This window comes from Physella acuta, unplaced genomic scaffold (assembly GCF_028476545.2).
Source record: "Physella acuta isolate Inbredline_101_S28 unplaced genomic scaffold, ASM2847654v3 ptg000579l, whole genome shotgun sequence".
Taxonomy (NCBI): domain Eukaryota; kingdom Metazoa; phylum Mollusca; class Gastropoda; family Physidae; genus Physella; species Physella acuta.
Genome location: NW_026732098.1, coordinates 115001 through 136848, shown reverse-complemented (window position 1 = coordinate 136848; position 21848 = coordinate 115001). Strand labels below are relative to the sequence as shown.

General features: G+C 39.9%; 1 protein-coding gene across 1 annotated transcript in view; it reads right to left on the bottom strand.

Annotated features, from left to right (window-relative positions):
• Nucleotides 1-21848, bottom strand: part of LOC131947033 (uncharacterized) — a 49526-nt gene that overhangs the window by 2496 nt on the left and 25182 nt on the right. The window contains exons 2-4 of the mRNA XM_059308116.1: nucleotides 5638-5824; nucleotides 4084-4223; nucleotides 3506-3608 (exon numbers count right to left, since the gene is read on the bottom strand). Of these exons, the coding sequence (XP_059164099.1) occupies nucleotides 3506-3608; nucleotides 4084-4223; nucleotides 5638-5824 (430 nt within the window). The remainder of the gene's footprint in view (nucleotides 1-3505; nucleotides 3609-4083; nucleotides 4224-5637; nucleotides 5825-21848) is intronic.

Genomic DNA, 21848 nt, shown 5'->3' with positions numbered 1-21848 from the left:
AGTCTAGACCATCTACTGCTATTTATAGCGTGAGACCATCTTGCCCCCCACCGTGGACTAACACTAGACCTATTTATATAACAGTTATCTCCCATCTTGACCGGAGACAGCCGTGAGAAATGAAGATAAATTGACGACTGGATTATTCCCCTTTCTACATATGGTAAGTTTCGTTCGGCAGTCGAAGTTACCGAATAAAACAGAATTTGTTGTGTCAACTCTAAAGGAAGTTTCAAGCACCTAGAACTTTAGTTTTCAAGTGCTGACAGACTTATGCCTGTCTGGCTATATCTAATCTGTTAAATAATGTCTTTCTGGTGAAATCTGTTTTATGTTAAGTCTGTCTGTTTTGAAGGATGAAAACAAGTCTGTCCTGTACCCAAATTTTCCTGCTTTTAAACCATACACACACATCATTTTCCAAATATGATTTTTAATGGATGCCTCCACTTTTCCTGCCGTCTAGAACATATCAAGGATTCCACTGTAGAGTACAAAGTCTTGAACTCAATGTTAACGTGATTGATTTACTTCACAATGGCAGTCACAAGTTAATTACAGTAAGGCGGCGGTCTTGTCTGTTTCTGGTGTTAATAGAGATGGTGTTGGTTGTCGGGCAGTGTCGTCGTTGTTATTGTCGGCGTTGTTGTAGTTTTTGTTGTTGTTGTTGTCAGCGTTGTTGTAGTTTTTGTTGTTGTTGTTGTTGTCGTCGTTGTTGTAGATTTTGTTGTTGTTGTCGTCGTTGTTGTAGTTTTTGTTGTTGTTGTCGTCGTTGTTGTAGTTTTTGTTGTTTTTTTAGTCGTTGTTGTAGTTTTTGTTGTCGTTGTTGTTGTTGTGGTTGTTATTGCAGTGCCCGCGACCCATCTCAGAGGAGTTTTCGCCCCGCCCCATCACACCCGCCCCTAACGATAGTTGGACTATTGGATGTGGTGATGTTTTTGTGGTTAGGGGGATACTGGGGAGGAAAATAATGAGGTGTGTGGGGTCGGGATATGTGGGTGCAGGAAGTAAAGGTGTGGGGTATGTGGGGGGGGGGCTTGGGATGTGTGGTTATAGGAAGTGTAAGAGTGGGATATAAGCGGGTGTGGGGTTATAGGAAGTGTGAGAGAGGTACATGTGGGGGTGTGGGGTTATAGGAAGTGTGAGAGAGGGTTAAGTGGGGGTGTGGGGTTATAGGAAGTGTGAGAGAGGTACATGTGGGGGTGTGGGGTTATAGGAAGAGTGAAGAAGGCACATGTGGGGGTGTGGGGTTATAGGAAGTGTGAGAGAGGTACATGTGGGGGTGTGGGGTTATAGGAAGTGTGAGAGAGGTACATGTGGGGGTGTGGGGTTATAGGAAGTGTGAGAGAGGTACATGTGGGGGTGTGGGGTTATAGGAAGTGTGAGAGAGGTACATGTGGGGGTGTGGGGTTATAGGAAGTGTGAGAGAGGTACATGTGGGGGTGTGGGGTTATAGGAAGTGTGAGAGAGGTACATGTGGGGGTGTGGGGTTATAGGAAGTGTGAGAGAGGTACATGTGGGGGTGTGGCGTTATATGAAGTGTGAGAGAGGTACATGTGGGGGTGTGGGGTTATAGGAAGTGTGAGAGAGGTACATGTGGGGGTGTGGGGTTATATGAAGAGTGAGAGAGGTACATGTGGGGGTGTGGGGTTATAGGAAGAGTGAGAGAGGTACATGTGGGGTGTGGGGTTATAGGAAGAGTGAGAGAGGTACATGTGGGGGTGTGGCGTTATATGAAGTGTGAGAGAGGTACATGTGGGGGTGTGGCGTTATATGAAGTGTGAGAGAGGTACATGTGGGGGTGTGGGGTTATATGAAGAGTGAGAGAGGTACATGTGGGGGTGTGGGGTTATATGAAGAGTGAGAGAGGTACATGTATGGGTGTGGGGTTATAGGAAGAGTGAGAGAGGGTTAAGTGGGGGTTTGGGGTTATATGAAGTGTGAGAGAGGTACATGTATGGGTGTGGGGTTATATGAAGAGTGAGAGAGGGTTAAGTGGGGGTGTGGGGTTATAGGAAGTGTGAGAGAGGTACATGTGGGGGTGTGGGGTTATATGAAGAGTGAGAGAGGTACATGTGGGGGTGTGGGGTTATATGAAGAGTGAGAGAGGTACATGTGGGGGTGTGGGGTTATATGAAGAGTGAGAGTGGGTTACATTGAGGTCATGACAGACGATGGCGGATACGTTGTATACGTCAGTGAACGTTAACGGGACTTGTGGGAGATCGATATTGGCTAAATGTGCTTTGGTGTACTGAGGTGGGGGGGGGGGGGGCAGCTTGGTGGTGGGGCGTCAGACGGAGGGGGACACACATGAGTAAATACAGGGATACACGGACATGTACATATTTACAAACACACATATATTAAGATACAAACACAGGCAAATACATTAATACACAAATGCACAGACACACACATGTGCAAACACAAATATACTCCGACAAAACAGACACATACACAGACAGACATGTGCAAATACATTAGACACATATCATGTAATTGCAACACATAGACACACGTATGTGAAGACATATCTAAACATAGAGACACAATTAAAAACACACTCATACTCGCAACCACTGATACGCACATAGACAACAAAGCCACACATACGTGAGAACAAATACAATTTGTATACTGCTTACATAGACATACACAGTCCATATGCAGACTAACATATAGCCTGCACGAACAGACACATATACATACACATATACGCAATAAATAGCAACACACATACACATATGCAGACACACATACGCAATACGAGATGTATACACATATATGCATTTACATAACTCTAACAGACCTACATACACTCTAAAAGATTTACACACGTATGCAGACACATATACTGCAACAGACCTTTGCATACTGACCCCGAGTGTAGTAGGTTTGACATACATAGCAGGGAAGAAAAAAAATGTTAGCCCTAAATACATTACATCAAAAGACATGTGGGTGGACAAAGAACACAGCCCCAAGCGATGCTGGGAAATAAAATTATGGGATGGCTGAGTGCCCCAGTTAACGGGCTTCGTGAAAGCTGATTGGTCGGTAATTCTTGTACATACTTCAGGATTTTGGGATAGACTTTCTGGATTTTGGGATTTACTACCATTTCCTTAAAACCAACTCATTAAGGAATGGGATTAATTTCAATGACGTGTTTCGAAAAGTCTGTCTCAGTGTACTTAAATATTTCTGGAATTTAGCCTAGAGTAGTTTTATCTATGGCGTACGGTTTGTGAGCGTTTTGAAATTTCTTAGACAACAAGGTTAGAAAGATAAAAATCGCGCGTCATCATACCCACCAGAAAATTTGTTTATACACTTAATCTTACACCATATGATATACGTTTTATTGCAGAATTAAAATCGTGTGTTAAAACGTTTGCATTGATGTTTTAAAAGTTATTTGATAAACTATTAACTATATAAACATTCTCAGTAAGCACCACTTAATAATTGGCACTGCTGGTTTTAATGTTAAAAGACAAACCTGCAAAACTTGGATTGGTCTAAAGTTTTGGAAGCTGTGATCTTTTTATAGAAACAGTCGTCAATGGACGCCTCTTTGCTGTGTACACAATGGAGGTCAATATCTGGTGAGGACGGTGATGGAGGTCATTAAAAATATGATTAGAATCTGTGATACGTGTACATACACATACATATACAAACATACATATATGTATATGTATATGTACATGTATATGTATATATATATATATATATATATATATATATATATATATATATATATATATATATATATATATATATATATATATATATATAATGTGTGTAGGCCTATATATACACATACACATACATGCCTATACATATACAAAAAGCTTATATATACTTATAAAAACCATATATATGTATACATGTGTACATACACAAATACATATTCACGTACACGTACAAGTTAAAATACTCTTTCATATGTTCAACAGTGTGCACATACACAGGTGTACACTTGTACATGTACATAACAATATACACATCTGCATGTACATACTCAGTAGACGTGTACATGTAAGCCTGGCGAACACACAACTATGACGGACTTACTTGTGTTTTTGTCACACAGGTGGTCTACAAACGGCGCCATCTTGTTGATGGGTGCCATGTAGCCCCGGTAACTGGGCGGCACGCACGAGTGCAGGCCGGTTATGCCGCAGGTGAGCGCCTGTTTGAGCTGGGTTTGTTGACTGCACGTGCAGAGCGTCAACAGGAAATAGAAACATTTTAATTGGATAATTTTTTCTTAAAGATCAAGGTTATGCTTGCATTGGGGTTAAGGTTTAGCCAAGACAATATTGATAGCATGCATTTCAAGAAATTATTATATTCTTAAAGCTAGCATTAGGGTCAGCATTATGCTATAGAAATATTAATATTAGTATTTTAAAAATAAATTGTGTAAGATATAAAAATATTTAAAAATTATAAAAATGATCAATATATAAATACAGACTGTTTACAAAGGGTGATTGTAACTCTCTTACAAAAATATGAATACAGGTATTTTAAGTTTATACGTGTGTTGCTAATTTATTATCTGAAGCAAAAATACCTTCTTAATTAAAGCTCAGAGACACCAATTGCTGCAACTATTTGAGCCTGAACTATCAACTACTAACAACCCTTGGTACATCTACTAGAGCCCTAACTATCAACTACTAACTACCCTTGATAACGTGAAAGCCATCATCCCCTGGTCTAGACCTATGCCTGACTTGTTTATACACGGTTGTCCCCCATCACATGGAAATTCCCGTGAAATATGAAGATTGATTGTCCCTACGGTAATCTCACTTTAAAAAACAACGCTGTTTTATTTTCTAGTCTGCTCTAGGGTTCGTGATTAAATAGATTTTGGATAAGCCACTTTTGTGGATAAGCCACTTTTGTGGATAAGCCACTTTTGTGGGTCATGTAGACTTGATGATACATAGATTTTTGGATAAGTTAGACTTTTGGATAAGTTAGACTTTCGGAAAAGTAAGACTTTTGGATAAACTAAGGCGATTGGCTGTTAGATTTCAGGGGGAAATTTAGACTTTTGTTTTAATCTAGACGTGTATATGCAGGTAGGTGGATAATTGGTGGAGTGGATATGTAGGTCGGTGGATAACAGGGGGATTGGATATCTAGGTTGGTAAATAGATGGTGGAGTGGATATGTAGGTATGTGGATAACTGGTGGAGGGGATATTTAGGTGGGCGGATAGTTGGTAGAGTGAGTGGATATTTAGGTGGCTGAATAACTGGTCAGTGGATAACTCGTGGAATGGATATGTTGGTAGGTGGATAACTGGTGGAAACAGTCGAAAAAAACTATGGCTGAATGCATATCATACTGAATATATCAATTGAATGCTAATTTTGCAATGGCATCCCTTACACACTACACTCCTGTTAATGACATCACTTACACACTACACTCATGTCAATGACATCACTTACACACTACACTCCTGTCAATGACATCACTTACACACTACACTCATTTCAATGACGCCTCTAACATACTACACTCCTTTGAATAAAATCACTTACGCACAATTACTCATGTCAATCACACCAGTTACGCAAAATTACTCATGTCAATAAAACCACTTACGCACAATACTCCTCCTTGCTGTTCTTGATGAACATATTCATGATGATGTTCTTAAAGTCGGCCATCGACTCGCTGAAGTTCTGGGGCACCTTGACCCCAGCCACCACAAAACAGTGCCGAAATGTCTCAAAGGTGTTGTTGGCCATGCATGAGCCAGACACCGCGTGCTGTGACGTCACAAGTAGGGCTGAAGACAGAGACAGAGACCGGTCTTCACAAACAATCAAATGACACGAAGATATTAAGGCCTATGGCTACTGTCTAAATGTTTATAAGCATTGTTTGCAAAGTCCAGAGTAGGGTGGTTGGAAGTACGTTTTCAAATACATTTTAGTAGGAAATGTTGTAAAATTGTACATAAAAGTGTAGTTTTCAAACAAAAAGCAAACAAACAAAATATTTAACATACACGACTAACATCTGAGGAATCAGTTACTACTTGATGTTGAACAACCGTACAATGTTCGATAAAGTATGGTGATTTGTGTTACGCAGGTAGGTATATCTGGACATGTGTGTGGTGGGGAAAGTGTATGCTACTACTCCCAGGGTAAATGCGTGGAGTGGAATAGTTAAACAATACGGCAAACCATTCATTGAGTAGCATTGCGTTTTATTGCGCAGTATAAGTCTAAAGAAACCATACTTTCAGTAGCATTAAGTTTTATGTGAGCTATATAAGCCTTAACAAATCAACGTCCCTTTTCCATGTCTTCTATAGTGCAAGTGCACCCATACAACCCACCCATGGCCTCATCCAATCCCAAAAGACTCATCAGCTACAACTAGGATGTCAACATTTACAATTTATTTTCTGTCCAGCATATCGTGCGTGATGCGAATGATTCCTCAACTCAACACTACATAATAAGTCTTAGTACTAGTAAATTTACGGTCTCAAAAATATTTTTGTAGTTTTAAATTTGTTTACGCGTTGGACTGGAGATGGTTGGCAAGGGAATAGGTAAGGGGTTTAGTAAGGGTTTGGTAAGGGGTTTGGTAAGGGGTTTGGTAAGGGGTTTGGTAAGGGGTTTGGTAAGGGGTTTGGTAAGGATTTGGGAAGTGGTTTGGCATTGAGTAGCAGAAAGTCTATTGTTTGACAAAGTATGATGCACACAATAATATAAGTTCGTGCAAATTGTCGTGTAGCATTGTGTGGGACGGCCTGGTCGTATGGTAGAGTGTTCGACTGCTAGCCCGAAAGTCTCGAGTTTGGACCGAAACTCGTTTTCGTGGACGTCCCTGAGTCGACCCCACTGCTCTAATGGATGTCTGGAAGTGAGAGTGGCCGGACATAGTGCTGACCACATAGAGCCGATGTTACTAAAACTGGTGAAATCTACTTCACCTGTCATATAAGTGAGTGATAATGTGCAGAGAGAGGCAGCAATTCAAAGTCGAAAAAAAGGAGGTGAAATGTTTTGAACAATGCTAATAGGGGGTTTAAGTCGGTGAGGATAGGTTTGCGTAAACAGGGCGCGGATGGGGGGGGGGGGTAGTAAGGGGTTAATATGGGAGGGCGGGGGGTGTATCAATGGGTTCAAATGGGTGAAAACCCAAGAAAGTTGTGCTGTTATCCAAATACAACCATGCTAGCATAAGCAACAGACATTATGAAATCTGACATGCAGCATTCAAAAGGTTCGATTCCTAGCCAACCGCAACTAGAAACTCGTGTCTGTGTTCATGGCAAACAGAATATGCCGTGCTCACGACAAACACAATATGCTTTGATCAGGACAAACACAATATGCTTTGATCAGGACAAACACAATATGCTTTGATCAGGACAAACACAATATGCTTTGATCAGGACAAACACAATATGCTGTGATCACGACAAACACAATATGCTGTGATCACGACAAACACAATAAGCTATGTTCACGACAAACACGATATGCTGTGATCAAACACAATATGCCGTGCGGTAAATTTCATCCTACATGAAAACATTCTGGCCTGAAGCCAGACAAAAGTCTGGCAACTCTGCTGTATGACGCTGACAAGATCATCTCGTCTGGAGCTAACGACACTTTGATACGATATGATTCCCGCCCAAGTCGCGGCTGACGCGAGATGTCAGCGAGGACGGTATAAAACCATTAACCTTACATCTAGCGACGATTGCTTTTGATTGGTCGCGGCCGTCACGTGGTGAATGGGAGGATGTGACGTAGCATTAAGAGGTTTGGTTACATGGGCGGACGTATTTGTATCGCGGCTGATGAGGCGGGGACTGTTGGGTAGTCCACCCACGTCATGTGGATCAATGATGTGGCAACAATCCACCCACGTCATGTGGATCAATGATGTGGATCAATGATGTGGCACAATCCACCCACGTCTGTTAGTGGCACGTAGTATGATACGATTGTGTTGTGCAACGATGTGACACAGTTGTGTGACAAAGTGACGTGCTAAACGGTGCAGCACAGCTGTGTGACAGAGTGTAGTGCTAAATGGTGCGCACAGTTGTGTGACAAAGTGAAGTGCAAAACGGTGCAGCACATTGATGTGGCACATGGACGTAGTACAAAGCCAAGACCGCATCGACAATGGTCTAGCTTCGACTTTGGACTTTTTATGTATTTACAATTCTCACATGTGGCAAAAACATATTTGATGACACATCTGTCATGTTATACCTTGTGAATGTGTATGCTAGTGATAGTTTATGTGATGACAAAGAAAGCAGTTAGAAAAAAGAAAGAAAATCAAATCGTTTCAAAACATGAAATCAGATTGAAACCAACAACGCGACTAGACACACTGAAATCTAGATTTTTATTACGTGAGTAGAATTAAACAAGTGCAGGGAAAAAATAAAACGAGGCCATTATATTAATAATAAAATGTGAGTGAAAAAAAAGCAGATATCAATATGATTTTAAAAAACGATTGTTTTCTCTGAAGATAAAAAAATAAATTAAAATAAAATAAAACAATAGCTGTGATTATGCAACTTGGCCAACACGTATGTCCAGGTATCTGGCCAACCCATCGGAAACATTCGACCAACCAATATTATTGATGAGTATATACTTAGCCAAACCTACCCACCACCATACAACCCAACAGCCCGACCTACCACCAGTCAACACAACCCATCCTACCACCATACAACTCAACAAATCTACTTACCACCATACAACCCAACAAATCTACCTACCACCATACAACCCAACAAATCTACCTACCACCATACAAGGCAACAACAACCCATCCTACCACCATACAACCCAACAGCCCTACCTACTACCATACAACCCAAAAACAACCCTACCTACAACCAAACAACAACATGTATGGCCACCAGACAAAAGTCTCCCACCAATCACTTCCCGTGCATGTTTTACTACCAAACTCAAATCAAATTCTCCATTTTATTCCCCCAGCAGTAGAACTCTGCCAATCGACCCCCCCCCTCCCCACATTTTAATACCCAACAGGAAACGAGATCGGGGTACCTCTATAGGAGGCGAGCGGCGAAAAATCCACAAAAGGAAGATTGGTTTTCTTCTCATCGTCAATGGCGATGTATAAAATATGAGTTCGTGGATGGTGATGTTTTTTAAGGCTAATCTCAGAAAGATTAGTAGCTGTTTGGTGTACGTGCTTGTTCTGTGATGGTTTAAGGTAAACATCGTACCCAGAGACTGTTCCACTTTAATGGGAGTGTTAGATAAAGGGGAAAAACTCTTGGCTCAAGGGAGATAATTGTGTGGGAGAGGGGGAAGAACTCTAAGCAAGAGAATCAAAGATAAAGATGAAAGGGAAGTAAGATCAAATGCTGATATATTGATTTCAAAACTTTATTTTAGAGACGCAAAATAGTTTGTGATTTCGGAACATACACCATTTTGATACCTAAATGAACGGGAAAATAGTATGTTGGATAACTATGCCATTTGACAAATGAAACTATACCATTTGGACACACTATACCATTTGGACACACTATACAACAGTGAAAATGTACTAATACCTCCCACCTACAGAAGAAATATTAAGCATGATCAGTTTGCCTGAGTGAATATTTTCAGTCGCTTCTCCATTAGACTATAAAAACATTGTTCCGTTAATTCACTTTACAATCACACGATCCATCTCCAATAGAAAAAACATATTTTTAATTCAGTTTATCATTTCCTAAACTAAAACAGTTTCAATACATTTGTGTATGTTTTTAGCGTGCTGTCTTTCCCAATACTAAGACAAATTTTAGATACTAAGAAAGCCATGAACTTGATGATAAGAATTAGCTGGTCTTAAATTTAAAAAAAAAATTGTTCTGAGTGAAGATCATATAGCTACGCTGGGTGCTCAAACAACCATATGGTACGCTTAATCAAGCATACCATTATCCCGGAATGAAATCACGGAAAACAAAAACGTCCCGGTTAACTAGACGCAACAGGAAGCCACATGAAACCAGCAAACACAAAAATATTTTATGAGAGTAGAGAGTTTCTAAATCTGGGGAAAATTAATTTGTGAACATTTTTTATGACGGATTACGATAAAACGTTTATCTTGTAGCGGTCAGCTATAGACGCGGGTGGTTTTATTACAGTTCTGTACAGGAATATCCCGATTATAAACATGTCCTCATCTCATAACATTTTCTTTGATATAACGTGTAGGGGGGGGGGTGGGGAATACCAGCAGGGTGGATAACTCTGAATGTTTGAGCTACCATCCAGCCTGTCAGATGTTTGGTCAGCAGCTAAAACCTAATTAACTAAGAATTAATGAGTTAATTTTTAACGCAGATGCAAATTTAGTTAGTGACTTACAGTTGTTTAAAAAAAAAATTGGACAAATGCAATAAAAAAAAATTGGACAAATGCAATAAAAAAAAATTGGACAAATGCAATAAAAAAAAATTCATGTAAAAAAGCATTGGGAAAATATACTTTTTTATGAGGTAGAGCCTTTTGTATATATTTTAACTTACAGTTACATATAACACATACGCACACGTGCATATATATATATATATATATATATATATATATATATATATATATATATATATATATATATATATATATATACTACATATAATCATGCGTGTATTTGTGTATCTCTTAAATTTTGTATGTGCACATTTTACTCGAAATATTTCACGAACGAAGCGTCACTCGTATCACGTGACTTGCCGATGGCGTGCAGTGAACGATTTGAAAAAAATGGCCGAACAACAAACAGCCTTGATAGGATGTCTATATAGATTTCTCACACCAAGACCGTAAGATGACATGACAAAATGACAAGATGACACGACAAAATGACAAGATGACACGACAAAAAGGTCTGACATAGGCCATGGTAGAAAGTAAAAAAAAACACGATATACAATTATGTCCTCAAAAATATGTTCACAGGTCTGATTAAAAAAAAATAAAACCTTCGGACATATCCAAAACAAAAACATATTTTATAACACAACACACTGGAAACATTTGTTCCTGGTAGAGAAATAATTACCACGATACAAAAATGTTTCAGACAAATAAATCATGTTGTGAGCCCCATATGTCAATATGTCTAGGATCATTGTAGCCATGTGTCAAAGATGTTTTATGCCATATGTCTAGGATGATTATTGCTTTCGTAGTCAGAAATCTATGATCACGTAGCCATAAATCTATGATCACGTAGCCATAAATCTATGATAACCTTGACATAAATCTATGATCACGTGGCCATAAATCTATGATCACGTGGTCATAAATCTATGATCACGTGGTCATAAATCTATGAACACGTTGTCATAAATCTATGATCACGTACCCGTAGATTCGATCTTTCTTTCCCTATTTATTTTATGTCCTTTAGTTGTCTTCGAGGCATATTTTCTGCAAGTCTAGCCTGCCATTATGTGGTGTGTCCTAAGGTTAAGATAGCAAGTATACAAAAAGACACATATCATGTGTCTTTAGGTCAAGTTGTCATTTTTCAAAAATCCCGATGTCATGTGTAAAAACGCCAAGATGTTGTGTGTCGAGAAGCTCATATGTCATGTATCCAAAAGCCCTTATGTCATGTATTGAATAGTCCGGATCGCATGTGTCGTGTCATAATTATCAGATGTCACGTGTTCAAAGTCTAGATGTCATGTGTTCAAAGTCCAGATGTCATGTGTTCAAAGTCCAGATGTCATGTGTTCAAAGTCTTGATGACATGTGTATATTCACCAAGTTATCATTAGCCCTAGCTTATAAGTCTAAAAACTCCAGATATCTGCTTTGCATGTCTCATTGACTGTAGGTTAAAAACTCCAGATAAACTTGATATTTGATTTACTTGTCAATGTTTGTTGCTCAACTTTGATGTTGAACGGATGTCTTTACATTGATGTGAAACATCAGGAAGTACAGCGATGTTGAACAGCCGTCACGAAAAGGATTTGTAACATGAAACCAAGAGGAGATAAATCTAGAAAAGATGTAATCAGCTATTGAATTCTTCACGATGGGAGGTAATCAAAATTGGATTGTCCACAATGGGAGGCAATCAAAATATATTTTTGCGTTTTATTGAGCAGTTAGGAGATGAAAGGGGCGGGTCTAGAGCCATAAAGGAGACACAGGGAGCAGGGCGGTGAAATGTTTGGAATATTGGAGGTGGGAGTGGTAAATGGGGGGGGGGGGTATGAAAGGATGTGTTGGGTTATGAGATGATATCTAAGACCATCTCACGTTGTCTTGGTACGTGCCAGCATAACAACGGTTTCTATGACCCTAACATTTGCATTACATACGTAACATTATATAACTTGTACATCGACACAAAAATGATCGGTCAAAAATAACATAGTCACACGATCATAACATTCTTTTCAACATTTATCAACCAAACATTACAGTGCTAACATTCACATTGTTTTCGACACGTATCAACACTATATTATTATTAAATCCGAAAATTGTGATTTAATCCCAACATTTTATTTTCAACATGTCTAAAAAAACATTTTTTTACAAGCATCAACTTTACTGGATATTTAATCTTAACATTGTGTACGAAATGTTTTCCTTCGCTGGTCTAACAGTTGAATAAAACAAATAAACGTTTTTATTGATTGACTGAGGAGCCACGGTGCATTCAGGTTAGGTGGTGGGGTGGGGAGGAGAAATACATAGGGTCTTAGTGGGTGGGTGAAGATATAGGGAGAAATATGTATTGTCTCAGTGGGTAGGTGGGGATATAGGGAGAAATATGTATTGTCTTAGTGGGTGAGGGGAGAATTATATATATATTGTGTTAGGGTGGGGAGTCTAAAATATGTATTGTCTTAGTGGGTGGGGTGGGGCGGGGAGAAATATATATATATATATATATATATATATATATATATATATATATATATATATATATATATATATATATATTGCATTAAGGTTTGGGGTGCAAAAATGTATATTGTCTTTGGGTTGGGGCAGGGAGCGAGAAATATGTGTTGTCTAGGCCTATGGGGGTGGGGAGGGTTGAGAGATATGTATTGTCTTGGGCTGTGGGGGTGGGGAGGGACAGCGAGATATATATGTATTGTTTTAGGGATTGTGGGAGGGAGGTGTATATATTTTCTGAGTGCAAATGACGTCAACAGATGGCGTGCAAAGTTTATTTTGCCGGTGAGCAGTGAATAGGTCAGTAGTGAGCACACAGGGCACGCGCTGAGGGAGTTAACTAGGCCAAAGTTTGAGTAAATAACCTTGTAACAAGCTGTATGATAACTTAAGAAATTCCGTTCATGTATGGTAGGTATGTGGTTATAGGAAAAGTATAATGTTCAATATCAGGACAAAAACGACACATGTAAAACACATTGAACACGACAGCAAATTGCAGCAGAACACATTTTATATCATTTTATTAAATGATCAAATTTTGCAATCACATAACAAAGTGAAGTCTATGTAAGAAATACATCACAAGTTGCAACACATTTATAGTTTTTGTTATTTAAAGAATGTAGTTATTATATTACACGGCTCCTAAACTAATTTTCACGAAATGTAGTGGAAGTACAATGTGGTCAATTAATTATATTAACCTATTAGAGTTTCTGTTTAAATTTCAATTACAATCCACGTCTGTAATTTGTTTGATCAGCAAACTAAAAAAACAAACAACTAGCGTATATAAGTTTGAAATGATTCTGCTCTGCCTTCTTAGAATCCCCTATTTCCATATGTATGAACCTGTTGTATCAGTTTAAAAATATAATGTTATCCCACCAGCCCTACCGACACAAACACGTCTGTCTTCCATATCAAGGACGATAACTGTGGAATGCCAGACAGGCTACAGGCACCGTACTGCCAGTTCCCTGTCTCGGGTGGGCGAAAGTGCCTCACAACTGAAGCCTCCCCCCACCTAGAGGCAAGTGTACCTCATATCTGAATCCCTCCCCCCTTCCTCCCGAGAGGCAATCGTACCTTACATCTGAAACTCCCCTCCCCCCCCCATCAACACAAGCATGGGTGCACCATCAAGTGTAACGTATCACCGGCCTTGACAATACTCACTCAGTATGAATAAATAAATACATCATTCAGTGGGAAGAAATAGAGTTGATACATCACTCAGTGGGAAGAAAGTGAGTTGATACATCACTCAGTGGCAAGAAAGTGAGTTTATACATCACTCAGTGGCAAGAAAGAAATTTGATACATCACTCAGTGGCAAGAAAGTGAGTTGATACATCACTCAGTGGCAAGAAAGTGAGTTGATACATCACTCAGTGGCAAGAAAGAAAGTTGATACATCACTCAGTGGCAAGAAAGTGAGTTGATACATCACTCAGTGGCAAGAAAGTGAGTTGATACATCACTCAGTGGCAAGAAAATGAGTTGATACATCACTCAGTGGCAAGAAAGTGAGTTGATACATCACTCAGTGGGAAGAAAGTGAGTTGATACATCACTCAGTGGCAAGAAAGTGAGTTGATACATCACTCAGTGGCAAGAAAGTGAGTTGATACATCACTCAGTGGCAAGAAAGAAATTTGATACATCACTCAGTGGCAAGAAAGTGAGTTGATACATCACTCAGTGGCAAGAAAGAAAGTTGATACATCACTCTGTGGCAAGAAAGAAATTTGATACATCACTCAGTGGCAAGAAAGTGAGTTGATACATCACTCAGTGGCAAGAAAGAAAGTTGATACATCACTCAGCGGCAAGAAAGTGAGTTGATACATCACTCAGTGGCAAGAAAGTGAGTTGATACATCACTCAGTGGCAAGAAAGAAATTTGATACATCACTCAGTGGCAAGAAAGAAAAAAATAATATATCACTCAGTGGGAAGAAATAGAGTTGATACATCACTCAGGGGGAAGAAATAGAGTTGATAAATCACCAAATGGGAAGAAATAGAGTTGATACATCACTCAATTGGAAGAAATAGAGTTGATACATCACTCAGTGGCAAGAAAGAAATTTGATACATCACTCAGTGGGAAGAGAAATGATACATCACTCAGTGGGAAGAAATAGAGTTGATACATCACTCAGTAGGAAGAAAGAAAGTTGATACATCACTCAGTGGGAAGAAAGAAAGTTGATACATCACTCAGTGGATAGAAAGTTGATACATCACTCAGTGGGAAGAAAGTTGATACATCACTCAATGGGAAGAAAGTGAGTTGATACATCACTCAATGGGAAGAAATAGAGTTTATACATAAATCAGTAGGAAGAAAGAAAGTTGATACACAGTGTAGCTGTTATGTCCACAGGATGTACGTCATTGTCTAGGGAGAAGACTTGACATATGTAGCATCCAATTTTATTGGTTAATGTAGGGCGTGCAGTCCAATCGAATAAATCGTCTTATTTCCTCTATTAAGGGACATTCTGGCCTGTATAATAGATGCCAGGTTTTAAAGAAATGTGTGTGTGTCTGGGGGGGGGGGGGGGGGTCAAAGTTGCATATTTGAGTTTAAATATAAAATATAACAGACCCTTAGAGAAGATTTGATATGAATTGTCATTGAACACAGCACGTGTGTTGAGGCGTAATCACAAACAGGTAAAATCACGATATAGCGTCGGTTATTATTCCGGAACTGTACAGCAGTAAAAAACAGTAAAACCATGGCGTAGTCTGTCGAGCCGTTCCGGAAACCACCGGAAATACTGTAAACCATCATTTATTTGCCGACATATTATTTTTAATACATAATGTTTAAAAATGTGCAAGGATTGATTTTAGTTGCATTTTAAATACTGTTTTGCTAATTATTTTGTATTTCTAATTATTTTAAGTGTATGTGCTAATTATTGCTGCTACTAAACATTATTCTAGTTATTCTTACTACTTTTAACTTTAGTTAATCTAATCGTCTTATTTACTAACAGAACAAGAGCTGGTTGTCGCAAATCTTCTGCAGGTTTTTTCTGTTTCTTAAAAAAAAAATAATTAATTACTACACTCGAGTTTATTAATAATATTTAGTTTTTCTATCTGTTATTAATTTTCTGTCAATTAAACTGTAAATTAAGTTAAAACATTAATTTAATGCACTTGACTTTATTTTTATTTCACCGGTCAAATAAACTATGGTTTACAGTAACGAATGTTACCGAAACTAAACGAACATTACCCAATAATTTCCGACGCTATATCGTGATTTTACCCACAAACACACGGTTACAACACGCATGCTGAGGAGTGTGTGCGCTAATTATTCATGTTCTTTCACCCATGGCACTAATTACCGTAATTATTACCCCTCCTCTCCCCCCCCCCCCCCCAATGCACAGTGCTAGTATATCAGCGTTTAGTCACACTGCAGCCCAGTGGCGTTTAAACATCTGATTAAACTCACAACTTCTGGTCTTCTGTATTGACAGTCTTGATGCCGCCAAACAAAGATGACTGACACACGGTTTTTGTTTTATAAATAGAAGTTATCGATACCGTGGATTTTGTGACAGAGGTTCGTGAATATTCATGAGAAGAGTTGAATGGATGGCGATAGTAGGAGGCACGTCAGTCGCTAGTACACAGCTGTGAGATGAGCACACAAGTTGGTTCATTATAAAGCTGGGTGCTAAGACGTACAAGTTATGGTGCTGTTGAAATACAGTACTGCGCAAATATCGGGAGATTTATTATAGTTGGGTGGTATATCTGTTGGGGAGAGTGTTGTCTGACAGATATATCTCACTTATGTCAGTGTTTCTTCCAGACTTTTTTCTCCGGGGGGGGGGGGGGGGCACTTGACATTTTCGGTGGGGGCGGTCAACATTTTTCGGGGATGAAGAGATGCCTGGAAGAAACTCTGCACTTATGTTAGTCTAGCTTGTGGTGTAGGATTGATCCAGGTTAGATATTCTAGCCTGACGTGTGTTGTATGATTGATATTGTGATTTATGTCGGATTGACATGCTGGATGTGGTGTCTGTCTGGGCATCATATTCAGTTGCTGGTTGAAGGTCCTTAAAGCTATGCGTTAACTGGCGTGGGTTTGTGGTATATGATAGTGTTTTGGAAATGTATTTAAGATGTGGGGGAGGGTGGGGAGGGTGTAAACATATTAGGTTGACATCAAAAGACACATCATAATATCACATTGTTTGTGACTATCAGGACTACAATCCAAAATTTGGGGAAGATAAATAGGGCCTTTGACAAATTTAGAGAACAAAGTGAGATCATCAGAGACCAACACATCAGTGTGAACACATCATGGTCAGATGCATCAAAAAAATCCAAATGTAAATGGAATACAAAACATTGTTATACATCCATGTGAGATAATCTCAAATACACGTCTATGGGTAAACCAGCAAGACAACAAAGACACGAAAATATCCAGGAACACAATTAGAACCGTGGAAACATTTCATGTGCTGATCAAACATGCGTCAAATAGTATATGGGGGAGATAAAGGAGAGATAAAGAAAGCACACATCTAATTACGCTGAAGTATGGGGGAATGAGAGTTTGTTTAAACCGCGTTTACTAAATGTAAATAGACGTGAACTTATATATATATACGATAAGTTTGTTGTACATTAGGGAATTCAAAACAAATTAGGAGAGCTCCAGGGTGAAATGACACGACTGCAGAACTACCTCTCTTTAGATGGGGGTCAATACGGTTTAGTGAATGGAGATATAAGTCTGAGCAGTACTGGGAGTCTGACTACGGTAGCGTCTTTAGATTATAACCGACGTACCCGAGTTCAAATCCCAGGTTTGTGTCCTTGAGCCTACCCAGCTCTGGTGGGTACCTAACTCAAGTTAGAGAAATTAAAGGCAGCAGTTTCTACTTTTTCAATGCGGTCTCCCACAGCATATAGCAAATATTACTTCCCCTGCCGTCAAATAAAGCTTAATTATACCCCTTGGCTACTGTCAAATATGCCATACAAACCCAATATTGTTGATTAACGTCACACATTCCTTCGTCTTTTTTAATCCTGTCGTTTTGTCCATTCAACATCAGATCATACCATACATGAGCATATTTTAAAACTTTACCACGGATGTAATTAAAAGAGTATCTATACGTCAACATAGTTGTGACGTCACTTTGATAGGTGAGCGCAGGTGTGACCGTGACGATGGCAGTATGCAGGTGTGCTCACCACAACAGCAACTGTTTTTGTGTCGTCAGGGGAGAGAAGCTATAAGCCACAGACACTAAGATATTCATCTGCACCATTTGTAATCATTCTTCTACACTGTTGACATGTAATATGTCCCCACCATTTTTACAATACATATTTGTAATTATGTTCTACATCACAAGCGATATTGTAGCAATATAAACCGTACATGGTAATTTATATATGACATTTCAATTAATTCTTTAAAAATTAGTTCATCATCCAATTAAATAAAATTTGATGTCAGTTAGCATTTTTATCGGGTCTTGAAGCACGGGCCATATTAAAAACAATGGTTAGTTAAAAGTGGTCGAAATCTCGCTCGCCGGTTTTGATCGATGACGGACTACATTTAAAAACACGATAGGCAACAGCAAGACAGACAGAAAGACATACACAGTGTTTCTTCAAGGCTTTTTTTCTCCGGGGGAGGGGGGGAACTTGAAATTTTCGGGGGGGCGGTAGACCTTCTTCGGAGGGGGGGGGGGGGCGGACACTATTAAAAGTATATATTTACTATATAAATTTCAATACGTTCTGGGGGGAGCGGGGCAGTAGACTTTTTTGGCGGTAGACTTTTTTGGTAGCCCCCCCCCCCCCCCGAAGAGATGCCTGTAAGAAACTCTGGAAATACGAAGGAAGCAAGTTAAATACAATTTTGTAATAAAAGCGTGTAAAAATATCCTAAAACTCGAGGACTGCTAAATAACCTCCATAACCATGCCTAGATTTCATTATTACCTTTCTACTAACGGTTAGGATGCCTTACTACTCCCACCATGCCTCGACTTCACCTGCATTATCCCACTAATGACACCCTCACCATATCCCACTAATGACACCCTCACCATATCCCACTAATGACACCCTCACCATATCCCACTAATGACAACCTCACCATATCCCACTAATGACACCCTCATTATATCCCACTAATGACACCCTCACCATATCCCACTAATGACACCCTCACCATATCCCACTAATGACACTCTCACCATATCCCACTAATGACACCCTCATCATATCCCAGTAATGACACCCTCACCATATCCCACTAATGACACCCTCACCATATCCCACTAATGACACCCTCACCATATCCGACTAATGGCACCCTCACCATATCCCACTAATGACACCCTCACCATATCCCACTAATGGCACCCTCACCATATCCCACTAATGACACCCTCACCATATCCCAGTAATGACACCCTCACCATATCCCACTAATGACACCCTCACCATATCCCACTAATGATACCCTCACCATATCCCACTAATGACACCCTCACCATATCCCACTAATGACACCCTCACCATATCCCACTAATGACACCCTCACCATATCCCACTAATGACACCCTCACCATATCCCACTAATGATACCCTCACCATATCCCACTAATGGCACCCTCACCATATCCCACTAATGACACCCTCATCATATCCCAGTAATGACACCCTCACCATATCCCACTAATGACACCCTCACCATATCCCACTAATGACACACTCACCATATCCCACTAATGATACCCTCACCATATCCCACTAATGGCACCCTCACCATATCCCACTAATGACACCCTCATCATATCCCAGTAATGACACCCTCACCATATCCCACTAATGACACCCTCACCATATCCCACTAATGATACCCTCACCATATCCCACTAATGACACCCTCACCATATCCCAGTAATGACACCCTAACCATATCCCACTAATGACACCCTCACCATATCCCACTAATGACACCCTCACCATATCCCACTAATGATACCCTCACCATATCCCACTAATGGCACCCTCACCATATCCCACTAATGACACCCTCATCATATCCCAGTAATGACACCCTCACCATATCCCACTAATGACACCCTCACCATATCCCACTAATGATACCCTCACCATATCCCACTAATGGCACCCTTACCATATCCCACTAATGACACCCTCATCATATCCCAGTAATGACACCCTCACCATATCCCACTAATGACACCCTCACCATATCCCACTAATGATACCCTCACCATATCCCACTAATGGCACCCTTACCATATCCCACTAATGACACCCTCACCATATCCCACTAATGATACCCTCACCATATCCCACTAATGACACCCTCACCATATCCCACTAATGGCACCCTCACCATATCCCACTAATGGCACCCTTACCATATCCCACTAATGGCACCCTCACCATATCCCACTAATGACACCCTCATCATATCTTACTAATGATACCCTCACCATATCCCAGTAATGACACCCTCACCATATCCCACTAATGGCACCCTCACCATATCCCACTAATGGCACCCTCACCATATCCCACTAATGACACCCTCATTATATCCCAGTAATGACACCCTCACCATATCCCACTAATGACACCCTCACCATATCCCACTAATGATACCCTCACCATATCCCACTAATGGCACCCTCACCATATCCCACTAATGGCACCCTCACCATATCCCACTAATGGCACCCTCACCATATCCCACTAATGGCACCCTCACCATATCCCACTAATGATACCCTCACCATATCCCACTAATGACACCCTCACCATATCCCACTAATGGCACCCTCACCATATCCCACTAATGGCACCCTCACCATATCCCACTAATGATACCCTCACCATATCCCACTAATGACACCCTCACCATATCCCACTAATGGCACCCTCACCATATCCCACTAATGACACCCTCATCATATCCCAGTAATGACACCCTCACCATATCCCAGTAATGACACCCTCACCATATCACCATGACCAAGACACCATGTGCACACCTCAGACACCGATTACCCATAAGCCCCGGCCATAATTTACCAATACACCAGGACCTTGTCAGCGTTCTCTGAATGTGTGTCTGTGCGCATATCTTAGGGGAAGTAATAAATTTGAGAGAATGAATACGCAGGGGAAGTAATAATGTATCATCCGAGATTAGCGGTCGCCAATGAATGCAATTTCGGATGTGTATGTTCAGAAAATTGGGGGGCGGGGGGAGGGGTGGGGTTCAACTTTTGTGCAATTGCTTAGGCTTGGTAAATATTTCCTCGACCTAACGATCGATTGAATATGCAGAATTTTGCTCATGTATATAGAAGATGACAAAGTTTCGTTGATATATATGTGAGATGACACAACTGTGTCAATGCGCATGTAAGATGACACAATAATATTAACTAGTATGCAGCAATACCAGTGATATGTATCACATTACGGATACAATATAAATAATTCAGAACCTTTCTTCTAGTGATTTTGTGAGATGATTTTAGCCATGTATTGTTTTATTTCCCCTTAGCCCGAGTGTAGGTATAAAAGTTGTTTGTTAAAGGATATTAAATAGTGATGGTTCCCGGAATAAAAAGATCAAGCAGTTGGATATAGCTTTGTGTTCTGATGTTCTTGTTGATGCTAGAAATCAAAGTTATGTTGAGTGACATGCCTGATGACTTGAAAAATACATTTATCTTCCGATAACAAGATTTTTAATCGATTAGGGAAAGCCAATATTATTTCGATGAA